At 40.4% G+C, this 14932-nt stretch overlaps 1 protein-coding gene and 1 pseudogene across 2 annotated transcripts in view; one reads left to right on the forward strand and one right to left on the reverse strand.

Moving 5' to 3' along the window:
• The first annotated feature begins 806 nt into the window (after window positions 1-806).
• On the forward strand, window positions 807-4820 carry LOC149107580 (uncharacterized). Its single transcript, XM_089295328.1, has 2 exons — window positions 807-4564; window positions 4728-4820. Exons 1-2 carry the CDS (start codon window positions 838-840, stop codon window positions 4784-4786), a joined length of 3786 nt encoding a protein of 1261 aa, XP_089151454.1. The 5' UTR covers window positions 807-837; the 3' UTR covers window positions 4787-4820.
• Window positions 4821-5971: 1151 nt separating this feature from the next.
• LOC149107581 (nucleolar protein 6-like) overlaps window positions 5972-14932 on the reverse strand; it is a 28740-nt pseudogene continuing 19779 nt past the window's right edge. Inside the window, exons 16-25 of the transcript XR_016209202.1 lie at window positions 14142-14296; window positions 13170-13330; window positions 12639-12791; window positions 11783-11880; window positions 11138-11262; window positions 10760-10852; window positions 9767-9952; window positions 9375-9476; window positions 7417-7470; window positions 5972-6172 (exon numbers count right to left, since the gene is read on the reverse strand). The product of XR_016209202.1 is annotated as a nucleolar protein 6-like (transcript). The remainder of the gene's footprint in view (window positions 6173-7416; window positions 7471-9374; window positions 9477-9766; window positions 9953-10759; window positions 10853-11137; window positions 11263-11782; window positions 11881-12638; window positions 12792-13169; window positions 13331-14141; window positions 14297-14932) is intronic.

The following is a 14932-nucleotide window of genomic DNA, read 5'->3' on the forward strand; positions in this document are numbered from 1 at the left end:
ATTTGTCGCTGGCCTCAGAATTGTTTTGTTGCTCATTATTTTTGCAATTGTCGCTTAGAACAGATCGATTTATTTTTTGCGCTGAGTTCAAAACAGTTTTGTCGCCGAGAAACAATTTAACCTTGTTGCTTTTCGTTGGGAGTTGTTTAATTTTCGCTCAATATTCAGAGTTATTTCTGTCGCTCGCTTCAGACTTATATTTGCAGCTAGATTCAGATTACTCATCGAAAGAGTTTTCGCCCGCTTTAAGAAACTCTTTCATGTCACTTCTATGTCGCTCGGCTCGGTATTATTTTAACTTCTGGCAAATCAGAAAGGCAGGCAGCGGGTAATATGTCTGTTATCATGGCTAATATTTGCGTAAACATGTCTGCCCTAAGGACGATCTTTTTATTTAATCAGCTATTTGAACTATTTCAACTCGTGCAGTGATTTTGTAGGTGACTCCGCTTCAAATCGACGTACTACCATGAATCATGAATCGTCGCTTATATTAGTCCAGATGTAACGCGATTGTGCTAAGTATTTGCAAACTTGTAAATCAGCTTTCAGTGATGTTAAGGTCATTCCTCACATTTGCATTGCGCATCCTTACTGCGGATAATTTATGGCGTCATTAGCGCGCGCTCGTGCACGCGCATATTGAAAACATGACGGATTTGCCTTGATATTGAGCTCTCTCAGTTGAAAAATGGCTATAGCTCACTAACAAGCACGGGGAACCCAATTTTTTATATTATTCGTATTTATGACAATATATCCTCGAAATAGATACGTTTTGTTTTATTCTGATAAGAGAATTTTCTTTTTTTTACAAGACTTACAGAAGAGGGCGTCATGAACGACATTGAAGAAATTATACAAGCAATCTATGTTGGCGTCGTTGTTGCCACATTCCTTTACATGACCGGTCGTGCTAAAAAAGCAATCGAGTTATGCAGAGAAAGCTTGGTTTTACTAAATAATAAAGCAATGGAGAAAGAAGAGCAGTTTGGTAAATTTCTTTGCGAGGCAATCTATAAAGTAATGTTCAAGGCGTACCTTCTTATCCGTGATTACACAAATGTAATAACATACGACAGGAAGCTTCTCAGCATTGAACGTGAGAGAGGTGAAACAGTCAATGCAGGGAAACTTTGTATAAAGCTGGCAGCAATATATAAGGCTCAAAATAAGTATGTTGAGGCAAAAGGACTTTATGAGAGAGCGATCAGTATCATGAACAAAACAGGAAACAGCAAAGAGGAAGCACACGCTTGTGCAGGGCTAGGAATTATGCTTTACTCTCTTAGTGAATTTGGCAAAGCAAAAGAATATATCGAGAAAGCACTTGCGATCGCAATTGAAATTGGTGACAGAAAGAACGAAGGATCATGTTATGGAAACCTAGGAACTGTGTTTGTGTCTCTTGCTGACTATGCCAACGCAAAAGAATATCTCCAGAAAGCACTTGCGATCGCAATTGAAATTGGTGACAGAGAAAGAGAAGGATCATGGTATGGAAACCTAGGAGGAGCGTTAATGTCTCTTGCTGACTATGCCAACGCAAAAGAATATCTCGAGAAAGCACTTGCGATCGCAATTGAAATTGGTGACAGAAAGAACGAAGGATCATGTTATGGAAACCTAGGAACAGTGTTTAAGTCTCTTGCTGACTATGCCAACGCAAAAGAATATCTCGAGAAAGCACTTGCAATCGCAATTGAAATTGGTGACAGAGAAGGAGAAGGATTACGTTATGGAAACCTAGGAACAGTGTTTATGTCTCTTGCTGACTATGCCAACGCAAAAGAATATCTCGAGAAAGCACTTGCAATCGCAATTGAAATTGGTGACAGAGAAGGAGAAGGATTACGTTATGGAAACCTAGGAACAGTGTTTATGTCTTTTGCTGACTATGCCAACGCAAAAGAATATCTCGAGAAAGCACTTGCAATCGCAATTGAAATTGGTGACAGAAGGAACGAAGGATCCTGTTATGGAAACCTAGGAACTGTGTTTATGTCTCTTGCTGACTATGCCAACGCAAAAGAATATCTTGAGAAAGCACTTGGGATCGCAATTGAAATTGGTGACAGAGAAGGAGAAGGATCATGTTATGGAAACCTAGGAACAGTGTTTACGTGTCTTGCTGACTTTGCCAACGCAAAAGAATATCTCGAGAAAGCACTTGCGATCGCAATTGAAATTGGTGACAGAGAAGGAGAAGGATCACGTTATGGAAACCTAGGAACAGTGTTTATGTCTTTTGCTGACTATGCCAACGCAAAAGAATATGTCGAGAAAGCACTTGCGATCGCAATTGAAATTGGTGACAGAGAAAGAGAAGGATCATGTTATGCAAACCTAGGAACAGTGTTTATGTCTCTTGCTGACTATGCCAACGCAAAAGAATATGTCGAGAAAGCACTTGCGATCGCAATTGAAATTGGTGACAGAGAAGGAGAAGGATCATATTATGCAAACCTAGGAACAGTGTTTATATCTCTTGCTGACTATGCCAACGCAAAAGAATATGTCGAGAAAGCACTTGCGATCGCAATTGAAATTGGTGACAGAAAGGTAGAAGGATCATGTTATGCAAACCTAGGAGATGTGTTTATGTCTCTTGGTGACTATGTCAAAGTAAAAGAATATTATCAGAAATCACTCGCGATCGCAACTGAAATTGGTGACAGAAGCGGAGAAGCAAGATCTCGGCTATTTTTAGGACGCGCGTTACTATATCTCGGTATGAAATATGCTGACGCTAACAAATATTTCGAGGAAGCACTTCTGTTTGCAACTGAAACTGGTGACAGAGGATGCGAAGCAACATGTTACAGTTTGCTAGGAAATCTGTTTGCACGTCTGCGTAACCATGTCAAGGCCAAAGAATATTATGAGAAATCACTTTCTATCTTCGTTGAAATTGGTGACAGAAGAGGAGAAGCAAATATGTACTATACCTTAGGAGATCTGTTTATACTTCGCAATGAATATGTCATGGCTGAAGAATACCTCGAGAAGGCACTTTCAATAGTTAAGGAGGGAGTTCAAGACTTTCAAGCAGAGTTTTTCTGCTATGCAAACATGGCAAATGCAAAAATACCACAGGACAAGAAACAGGAAGCGTTTCTTTATTTGTTTCAAAGTATTCAAAAATGCGAAGAATGCCGAGGCTTTCTCAAAGACAATGATGATTTCAAGGTACTTTATTCAGATCAGTACAACTCTCCCTACAAAAGACTCAGTACATTGCTTTGTGCCGTTGGGAATCCTAATAAAGCTCTTTATGTTGAAGAGCTCGGAAGGGCTAGGGCCCTATCAGACTTGATGGCAGCTCAGTACTCTGTTGAACGGCAAATCTCAGCTGACCCGCAATCATGGACTGGCATTGAAAATGTCGCCAACCTAGAAAGCGACTCTAACTGTCTGTACATTTCATATGATAATCAAAATGTATTATTGTGGATTCTGAAAGCAAATGGAGTCGTTGACTTCCGAGAAAGCAAAGTAGAGAAAAAGACACTGCGCACTAAAAAAGCTAAAAATTTGGATACCTTTTTTAATAACGTGGCTGAAAGCTTCCGCAGCTTTGGTATTTTACCCCCGGAGCTTTGCGAAGATCGATCTTTTAATGGCATTGAAGAAACACCAGATTCCTCTGAGGAAGACAACCTCGCCGTTTTACGACAACAGGGACGTGAAGTTGATCCCAGACAAAATCTAACTTTGTTCTACAAAATGATCATCGCTCCTGTGGCCGACTTACTCAAGGGGTCCGAGATCATCATTGTTCCTGATCGCCACCTGTACCGTGTTCCATTTCCAGCTTTACTTGATGACAGTGGGAAGTACTTATCAGAGACTTTCAGGATTCGCATTGCTCCTTCGTTGACGACTCTCAAATGCATTCAAGACAGTCCTACCGACTATCACAGTCAGACGGGAGCTCTGATAGTGGGTGATCCTGACGTTGGTGAAGTGCTTTGGAAGGGTTGCCGAAAAACCATCCCACCATTGCCCTTTGCAAGAAAGGAAGCAGAGATGGTTGGACGACTGCTGGGTGTTCAGCCTTTGATAGGACAGCAAGCAACTAAGCAGGCGGTTCTTCAAAGAATAAATTCAGTGAGCCTGATACACTTCGCTGCACATGGTAATGCGGAGAAAGGAGAAATTATTCTTGTGCCTGTTAGAACTGGTAGTCGACTTCCACGTGAAAGCGACTGCTTATTGAAGGTGAGTGACATTTCGCAAGTTCAGCTACGAGCCAAACTTGTTGTACTAAGCTGTTGTCACAGTGCCCATGGACAGATTAAAGTCGAAGGAGTTGTTGGAATGGCTCGAGCGTTCTTAGGATCCGGTGCGCGCTCAGTGTTGGTGGCACTGTGGGCTCTGGAAGACGAGGCGACTGAGCAGTTGATGAGTCGTTTCTACGAGCATCTTTTTCGTGGGGTGAGTGCCAGTGAATCCCTTCACCAGGCCATGAAGTGGATGAGAGAAAACGGCTTCGCCAAGGTTTCCGAGTGGGCGCCGTTTATGCTGATTGGAGATAACGTGACAATTGACTTTGGAAATAAAAGTAAGTACAAACTTTCACTTTGGCGTGGGAATGGACTACAATGTAACGTGCAGGGGGAACTGGGGCCAAACTGTCTTAATGTCAAGCATAAATAAAAGCAAATTGGCTCAGAAGAAATAATGATTGATATCTTGGTTTGTTTCTATCTTTCTTTTCGTTTCAGGAAGTGATGACCTCAGCAATGGAGGGCTCCAGGCAGACATCAAGCAAGCAATGACCTGAAACCTTCTTGCAAACGTGACATTTGACTTTGGAAATAAACGTAAGTAAAAAGATTTCACTTTAGCTGGGCAATGGACTACAAGGTAACCTGCAGGGGGAACTGGGGCGAAACTGCGTTAATCTACAGCTTTCAAAGGGAATTGGTTTACTAGAAAAATGATTTATAACTTGTTTTTTCTCCATCTTTGTTTTTGTTTCAGGAAGTGATGACCTCAGCAATGGAGGGCTCCTGGCAGACACAAGCAAGCAATGTTCTGACAAACCAAGTGTAAAATACGTTGATTTTATTTTCGTGAAATTTTCCGAGAAAGGCATTTTCTATGCATTTCAACCAAAATTCGAAAAGCCTCCTTCAAAGTGTTTTTTTTTTAAGTTCTTGACAAAGCAATCAGCGTTTTCAGTACAGTAAATCATTCAGTTAGCTTTCATTGTACTCAGAATTCGAACTCACGGCCCGTTGTTATATGAGTGATTATATCAATGAAACAAGAAAAAGTAGACAAAGGCTTCTAGTATCTTACAACTGAAATAGTTTTTATATATAGATGGATCTTTGAGTGGGAGGGGGGTGGGGAAACCGTGAGGAATAATAACCAGAATTTTAGAGTAATCTGAATACGCGTGTAAAGCACAAGTGTTATCACAAGCTTAATATAAGCAGGTCAAAGCCTTCTGTGGTTCGAAAGTGGGTTGTTAGGTATCATCCAAGTTCACCCAAAACATTTCACTTTCTGACAATTCTAGTCTTCTTGACAGCCGATATTTTTAGGTCACGCAAATGTTCTTCCCAATGACAGCTGCTTCAACCTGAACCACGTTCGTTTGCGCGTCTTAGCCAATGACAGCTTCGCTCAAATATTCCGCACTCCGCGCCGTTACTGGAGAGGAGCATTGCGTGACCAACTTAATAACGGCTTTGAAGGAGACCAGAACAGTTCTGGTCATTTTTTAAACAAGCTGACTCTGCGTACTAGGAAAAGATTAAAAACGTTAAAATGTTTAAGTACTAGGCTTACTAGACAATTAATTCGTTGCGATAACTTAAAATACATAGTCTCCTCCGCAGTCGTCTTTTTAAGATGTCACGCAACGCTTAACCGTGACATCCTAAAAAGCGGTTGCAAAGAAGATTCTAAATATATATGGTTATCTGCGTTCATTGCAATCAAATAGATGGAAACGTAATTATAGGTATTCGATTCCTTTAATGGAGGTGTTTTTGACTTCATCAAAGCTTTATTATTTCACTTTTAAATGTCACGCTTGTCCTCTCCCCTTTCACGCATTCAACACTTCGATCTTCTTCACCAGTCCCTCTCCGATGGTCTGAAAATCAGACAAGATGGCTGATATGTTCGGGATGACCCAGGTCTGGCCCTGTTTGGACTGAATACAAAAAACGACTTAAAACAACAACAACAACAACGACAGCAACAACCAAAACAACAACAGCATCAAAAGTTATCACCACAACTAAACAGTTGCTTTACTATGAAAACGTTACTCGAGAATATCTCAATAAAACGGTTTTTCGATTGATTGTCAAAAGCATTCGAAAGCTACATCGTAATCTTACCAACCTGAGCAAACATATTGAGTTTTCAACCAATCAGGAGCAAAGGGGAAACCAATTGGGACTTTACCTCCGTGCGTTTTCCCGCCCTTATCATCAGTTCCATATTTTCTCGCAATGGGCAATGTTTCCATGCTTTTTCCCGTTTAGCAACGTTTGCAACTTTTCCCGCGCTTCCCAGCGTTTGTACGCTTTTTGTTGCTTGGCAACGCTGGCATGTTTTCCCGCGCTTGGCGTTGACTTCATGTTTCCCCGCGCTTCGCTTCGGCTGCATATTTTGGTTGGAGTTTTGATTACCCTTTGGGATCATTCACTTTTGCTGCGTTTTCATAGGTGGGGGTGGGGTGTTCGGGGTGGGGGTGGGGGTGAGGGTTGGGGTTTCTTACAAAAGTGAAGGAGAGTTCGTGGAATTTTGAAAAACAATCTATTTTAAACAATCTATTTTCATAGTTAACTTCTAAAAAAGTTAAATTTTATCGCATGAGAAGTATATCACCTTCACCTTTTACACTATAAAACAAATTGGAAGGCTGACCGGACGTTAAAAAAGGGTCAATTTAATACTGTCTATGGTGCCATTCTCCTGCTGTGAGATATTTTCCTTTTAGTTTTCCGTCGAGATCCCCGTTTATGCTCTTAGTCCATTTACGAAGTACATAGATATCACCGAATTGGACTCCACTCAGTCCGATTACCATTACTTATAATCCATCAAACATTTTCAAACGCGCGATTAGTCTAAACGCCTCACGTGACCTAATAATCCCCAGCTAAAACAGGGAAATATCTGAGAATATTTCTCACTTTTCAAAACTGAGCGTGTTGCGAAAACTATTTGAAGGATAATACATGTAAACACAATAGCCTCCATTTGACTTCGAAAATATGCTCGGATATTTGTCCGCGGACATTATCTGTTCCTCAAAGCTCACAGTTTTCCTCGAGCTACGCTCTCGGACAGCTGTGCGCTTCTTGAAACAAATAATGTCGGCGGACAAATATCCGAGCATATTTTCGCGCCAAATGGAGGCTATTGTTTATATATCTAGTTACCAACCTTTTCAGCCGTTTGAGGATTGATTAATGGCATCTTGCACTGCGCGTGTAACACCTGATAAAACGTGAACAAATTACAAATCAACAAGAAAGGATAAGGAGACAAAACAGTGGCAATTGCTGGTTTTCACTGGTCATGTGATCAAAACCAAAAATCGTAACCATTGAGTAAATTAAGTCAAGAATCCGGGATATGACAGATCGATGATATAATGGAGGCGCCATGTTGGTGCCCCTCGGAGGGGCACCAACATGGCGGCCGTAAAGTAACAGAAACATCTGTCGTTGAGTTTCGCTATTGAAACGAAGCGTTATTACTCTTGAGCTCCGGCACGTTGAAATAAATAATTCTTCTAGTGCAAGAACTGTTCAGTTTGCAAAAACTAAAGCGAGAACTCATCTTTTGACCTGCGCGACAGCCTGGCTAGGAAATTCAAATGTGTCCTACAGTTACAAAACGAAGAACCCTGTCGAGCTAAGACATTTTAAAATGTCAAGTTTCTAAAGGGTTTTTTGTATGATGAAACTGAAACCTGAAAATGGAAAGGTAATTTTTAATTTTGGAATATGGCCACGTCACATGAAAACCGGCAATAAAAGAATTTGACACATCAAGTTCTAGGGTTAGTAGATATAAAATTCTAATCACTCGTTTACAGATCTATTTTCTATGAATTCCACAGACTGGAAAACTTGTTTTACTCGGGTTATGTCCGCCCCATACCATTTCAACTTGGTAACGTTTTAGATTACTTTATGCCACGTTATGACATTGTTCCGACTTTCGTGTCCAGATCCTTAGGACATCTTGGTTCGAGATAAGGAACATGTCATACTGCGTTGACATTAGGAATAAACATGTTTAGACTAATCACGAATAAAACATTAGACTGTTCGCAGCCATTTTTTCTTGTATTTTTATTCGATCGTTGAACGCGCGGGTAAAATCGCGAGAGCTGGACGCCAGCACAAAACGGGAGACTTGACGGGGTAGGGGGTAGATGGTCTAATAACTAATGAATGTTTCATCAGGAAAAGCGTTCACATCAGGCGGGGCTTTGCATGAATCATGATTGAAATGCGTCTATTTTGAGAATGATTGAAATAGTTTCGGTGCAGCTCAGACGAAAAATGTGAACTTTGAGTTCCTGTCAGGGACGAGACTTAAGAAGAAGAAATTGCCCGAGGACCAATAATTTTTGGATTTCCTGGCAACTTCCCCCGGATATTTCCGTACCATTAGTTCCTATTACGCAAATTCCGAAATTTTTGATTGAATGGAACGCGCCCCTTATGCGAACAAAGGAATAAAAATTACCAACTTGTTTTTCACGAAACGGGTTTCAGATAAACAGGTTTTCGCTAAGCTAAACAAGTTTCGTTGATCGTGAAAATGCAGTTTGATAGCTGTAGATGTCGACCTGGCTTTTGTTACCATGCCAACGTTGGTTTAGGCAGACAGAACCCAAACAAAGAAACTGGGGAAACGATGTTTAAGTGAGGACCAGTTTTATCTCTGATGCTACAGTCATTCACATTTATGACGCGAGTACTTTAAACTGTTATGACACGGTATGGTAAAGGTAAAAGGTCAATCCTACATACGAGCCAAGAGGTCTATCAGCTGGAGCTTATCCCGGTTTCTGAAGCATGAAGCGACTAGAAGTATCTCTACTACCCCTGGATGGGATGCTAGTCCATCGCAGGGTTGCCCCCAGCAATAAGTTTGCCGGTACCCATTTATACACCTGGGTGAAGAGAGGCACCGAGAGAGTGAAGTGTTTTGCCCAGGGACAGAAGGGAATGTCTCCAGCAAGGGCACGAACCCGGACCGCTCGATCCGGAGATGAGCGCACTGACCGTGAAGCCACCGTGCCTCCCACAGGACACGGTATGGAGAATCTAGAAATTAATCTATACTAAGACTGAAGGATAAAAGACTCTAAATGCTACCTGTACCTTGAACGGGGCCGGCACAAAACTCTGAGGCTTCCATAGAATTCCTATCAAGTCGCCTCCGTACACATCGTGAAAGAACAGCGCAATGTCAGAAAAAGCATCCTGGAAGAAAACAAAACAGAGAAACCAAGGAAACAGAGTATTTGTCAGATTGCAGTGGGTATAACTTCACTTCCGTTATGTACCGAATATTCCTTGCAAATAAAATTTGACATTTCGTTCATTGGATCAGAAACATATATATATATAACTACTTCCAGAGGCTTTTCTCAGGGTGTTAAGATCAAAAAGGCAAATGTTTGCTCCATATTCTGCAGGGTAAATTTCGTAACTTAGGATTACTCAAATTACGCCAGAAACAGCTTAAGATTGCTCGTCGAATCTTTCCTTACCTTAAGTTCTTTAAGATACAACTGTGCAGGATCAAAGTTTACGACCGGAAGTAAAACTGAAGGACGTGAAAACGAGGCTTCTGCCGGATGTTTCCCTTTATCAAGGGCTTGGGTTCTAAGAGGGAGAAGACGACTGTGCAGATGGATGATGACGTCATAGTGATCCAAAGGCGGGCAGAAGATTTGCTGAGGAAAGTAAAGACAGGAGTGGAAGAGTTGCAGTGAAGACCCGTGGGTAAGAACCAACATTTTTTGAAGTCTGGCAAAATAGTTCCTTGTATTTTGAGGTAGCTTTTTGGCATTCGAGGTTAAGTAGGTTTTTATTTGGGTTCTTAATTTCCATGAGGGAGATATAGTTATTGATTACCAGAAAAATCAATAAAATTGGGTTTGGTCCTTAAATATGCAGTACTTATTCACTACCGTATCAGGTATTTTCTTGTAACACAAATTTGCCCTCTCAAATTCACATTCCTTGGTGAAAATGTTTTACCGTAATTCACATAATCGAGCCTGCTTGATCTTGCTTGGCTTAACAGGTTCTTATATCTTTGGGTATTAAAATGGCTAATTTCTGCCAGTAGGTTCTTAAACCAATAGGTTCTTACAGGCGGGCTTTTACTGTATAAGCATGGTCTTCTTTGCTGAATATCGGCAATACGCTAAGTCTGTCTTGGGTGAGGGTCGTGCAAAGAATAAGGGGTCGGGTGGGTGGGGCAGTGTGCCATACACCATTCTTAGACAAGTCGTGTAAAATCCTTCTTTGCATAAGGCATCACGTGCTGCAAAGTGGCTAACTTGTGTTTGGGATAATGGAACCTTACTTAATTTGAATTGTATGACAGACATAACTTGTCAAAAAAATACAAAAACAACAACTTAGAGAAACCCCTACCGGTGATACTGTTGGAAAGTACCTTACTCGAAAGGAATTAGGGTTCAACTTTTGACAGTTACTAAGGTGACGCCTCAGTCATCAGGTCATCGTCTTACCTTGAAATCGGTTGGCTGTAGTGCGCATGTTTGAATTTGACGTTCCACGATCAAGTGTGACTCCCTTGCCAGCACAGAGAGTCTGTTGACAATCTATAGCGGGAAAGACATAATATGTAAATACTGATTCAAGTGTAGATACTGTTCTAAATAATGGACAAGACGTTCTATCTACTGGTAGTTTGGAACGCACGTTAACCTTGGTGTTTTGCAATTCTATAAGGAACAAAAATCCAATTTTCTCAGTTCTTTTCAGTGCGAACTTCGGGCTGATCTACAGTTAATTCTTCGGTGCACAACATCCTCACATCCTCACAATAGACTAAATGAACGATGAAAGTCAAAACTAAGCGAAATAGTCCAAACAAATCAACTGACCTGTTTAGAAGGCTTATCTTTGGTCCACATAGAGCTGAACTTGTCCTTTGGAGTAGAGATAAATATTGCTGGAAGTTGCGTTCTGTTTTTGTAAAACTTGGAGGATATTTCTTAGTAGTCAGCCACTATTGAGAAAAACAACACAAGTTCACTTACGTTAGCATTTTCCACACGTCCAAGAATCAACATATCGATTCTCCTCACTGTTGTTTATTCATTCTCTTTAAATAAACATGGGAGACTTTGATTTTTGGTCAGTTGGTCACCACAGTTTCTAAGTTGGTGGTTAACACTGTCTAATGAGTCAACATATCGATTTTCCTCACTGTTGTTCATACATTCACTTTAAATTAACATAGGAAAATTTGACATTTGGTCATCACAGTTTCTAAGTCGCTGCAGCGAAAACAACAAGCCAATTACGCTTTCGGTTACGACTTCCCTCAAGAGTCATGATCAACATGACAATTCTTCTCACTGTTGTCCATATATCCCCTTCAAATTGACACGGGAGAATTTGATTTTTGGTCACCACAATTTCTAAAATGACTGCTTTCTTCAATTCCAAACCCTTCTCGCTTGAAACTTGTTAAAAAAAAAAAATTGAAGAAGTGAACGATAAATAACGAAACCTCATTCACTCACCAGAAATGTCGTTGTTAAAATTTAGAATGACAGGAGTTGTTTCCCAGTCGGTTGAAGAAAGAGGGCGAAGAAATCGGAGAAATCCAACCAGGGGAGACCTGTAAGAAGGAGTATTGTGTAAACTGAACAAATTTTCTGCAGTAAATACGTATTTATCATTTCAAGTGCACTTATTCGTGAGGAAGAAAGCCAAGTAGGCGAGAGTCGATCGACTTCTGCAAAGCCCGTGGGCACTCCCATGTCAAAAGGACAGCGGTGATCGTCGGAAATGTTAAAAAGAATCTCTAAGAGGTAACAGGATCCTGTTTAGAGGGCGTGGCTTAAAATTCTTTTCAAATCTAAGAGGTACTAATTCGAAAACAACACATTAACTGACTAGAGTTGAAAATACGACGCGCAGCGATGTATTTTTGACGAAATTCAAGGTGTTTGGATAGCCGATGAAACACTCTCTCGAGTGTTTAATATATCTTCCCAATCAAAACAAAAACTAAGGAGTAAACGGAGAAGTAAAATCGTCAAAATCTATGCTAATCAAGAGCTGGTATCCAAATCTCCCTCGTGGTTGTGAATTTTCTTTATTTTAACTTGATGAATTATGAATGAGTTTGAGAAGAGAATTTGCAACTCTAAGAACACTCATTTCCATGTTGGAATGTTAAATTAATACTCCATTTCCGACTTGCCTTTTGCCTCTGTTTCACAACGAGTCCTTGTTTAAAACATTTCATATAAAATTGAGTTCGATTTACAAGAAAATCAACACGTTGGTGCAACAAATGATTCCGAAAAAGACTCTTCTCTAGTCCTCACAGGGACGTAAAGAAACTCAGCCGGAGGTGGTCTATTGCGTTACCCGGGAGGAGTAAAGGGGGCTGGGGAGAGGAAGAGAGAAGCCACCAGTAACTCAATACACTCATCAGTCACGTGATCAGCCATCAGTTGAGCGGCCACCCAGCGTTTGGACAAACGGATAGTTCCGGTAAATCCGCGGTAATGCTGTTGTATGCTGCAAAAAAAAAAAAAAACAAATAGCAAAACGAAATGATAAGTACAAGTGAGGCATTGCCAGTTTGGTTTGTCACTCGCAAACATACACGCTCCTGTGAATTTTGACCAAAATAGAAAGGATACATGTGTCTTATTAACCAAGCGAGTGGTTTATTCCACAAACTCAATGACCTAGGTAGCTTTGAATCACAGTTAGTTAGTTATTAATATTTCATTGTATTAGTTTTATTATGGATTTTTCATGTTTTAATTTTTTGATATCCCATTGTGTTATTTTTTATTCAGATTTTTACAGTTGGTGTGACATCTTACGAGTTTTAGCGACTTAACTAAGTGTATGTGTAGACGTAGAAGAGTATTTCTGAACAATACCTACCCATGGAGTGTGCTTGTTAAGAGCGGCAAATGCGTTATTTCTCGTTCCAGTTCTTTAGCTTTCTTCTCGTAATCTGTTTTAAGCTCCTGTGTGATTTCATTCTTTTGAAGCAACACCATTTCCCGGTAATGCATAATCTTGATTCTAAATACAAGGCCATCCTGCCGGAGAAAAACACAGGAATTGCATGCTAGGAAGGTTCTCATCAGCTCACATTTCAAATTAAGCACCACCAACCAAGGCGCGATAAAGAGGTGTCTGATTCGATCCCAATGAAGTTGGACCCACTCAAGTTTGCACCCCTCACGTCACGGAAGCGGACTCTTCAGTGAGGCGGAAAAATATTGTTAGTAAGACCGCTATCATTTAGTTGGCTTTCCAAATTCGTTAGCCAATCAAGTGGCAGAATATCGCACGTGAAATTTCCTTTCCAGCGGACGAGACTTTTGTTGGTTTGATAATACAAGTGGTCGGAAAACAAGCAAAAACAATGTCAAAAATAGCCAAAACCATTCTTTCCTGTTGTAAAAGTAAAGGTCCTGATGGGTTAATAACAGCGCTATGATAACCTGTGAACAGACAATCTTTTTTTGCTGCCGCGAATTGCAGGTTATATGTCCACAGTACTAAGCAGGAGAAATTGGAAAACGCAACAATCACCGGTCATTTTGGATTTGTGTTTGAGGAAAACTGGGGCAGGCAAATCACATGATTATCGTGACGTCACCTATTTTTTAAAAGTTCCGTTTTCAAATTATTTTCTGTTCACAAGAAAATGCAAAGCCGGCGTCTTCAAGTTCCTCCCGTTTGACGGACTAGTGTCGACTGCAGACCTAACCGTAGAAATAAAGATTGGTTTTCGAATTTCTTCGCCGCAGTGTGGACCAGGCCTTAGATGAATCCTATTTGTGGAAAGCCAGTTGGTTTTGTTGACGCGTTAATCCTTTGAACCGAAATTTTTCAGCTACTCACCTTGAGAACATCTACATGCTGAGGCGAAGCCGCAGTTACAAGCGAACACTCGCTTTTCAGCAACTTAGCAAGTCTGATGTGAAAAGCTGCTTTAATGTGTTGAATAGCAGCTAGATCATCCGGCCATTTACCACTGGTCTCGAACTGTAAAACAACTTGGAGAAAGATAGAGCTTTAGACTTTTTCCTTTAACATAAAATAACTAAATTTACAGCATCAAACACAAAAGACATTTCAGGAATGGAGATTAACTTTTTAATACAGGCTAGTGGCATGTCAGATTTTACCAGCCAGAACACTGAGTTTTTAACTCGCCAGATTTTCCACTAGTCAGATTTAGGTTTCCATTTTTTTTCTTTCTTCTTTTGGAATGCTTCATTACAGCTTACAAGATATAAAATCATTGAAACGTTGAAAACTGTAGATATTGGAGAGGTTAAAGTTAAACAAATTCCAGAGATATACCTTTCGTAATTCCAACTGTGTTCAATTTTTACAATCTTATTTGGCTATTTATCGGAAATAACAACTCTGTCAAGTTTCAATTTCACGAAATACTAGAGGCTGGTTTTTTACTGGCCTAAGAGTTATAAAACCCAACCTGCTAGCCACATCTGAAGTTATACTAATGTGTTATTGCTATCAGTCTCCATAATTACATTTTTGAGTCTGCAAGACTTCAAACAAAGAGCAACAAGCAACTCTAACTTGCTGACAGCACAATACATTACTCTTAGAGAAAGTAGTTCTTTCAATTTTCCACAATGTTTTTATTGCCATAATTTATACAC

This window comes from Orbicella faveolata, unplaced genomic scaffold (assembly GCF_042242905.1).
Source record: "Orbicella faveolata isolate gen_17 unplaced genomic scaffold, um_ofav_v1 contig_26, whole genome shotgun sequence".
Classification (NCBI taxonomy): domain Eukaryota; kingdom Metazoa; phylum Cnidaria; class Anthozoa; order Scleractinia; family Merulinidae; genus Orbicella; species Orbicella faveolata.

What these genes read in the sequence shown, in the direction of transcription:
- LOC149107580 (XM_089295328.1), top strand. Translation starts at nt 838, where the DNA reads ATGAACGACATTGAAGAAATTATACAAGCAATCTATGTTGGCGTCGTT. An exon ending in AATTGACTTTGGAAATAAAA is followed by an intron (nt 4,565 to 4,727) that starts GTAAGTACAAAC and finishes TTTTCGTTTCAG; the next exon opens with GAAGTGATGACCTCAGCAAT.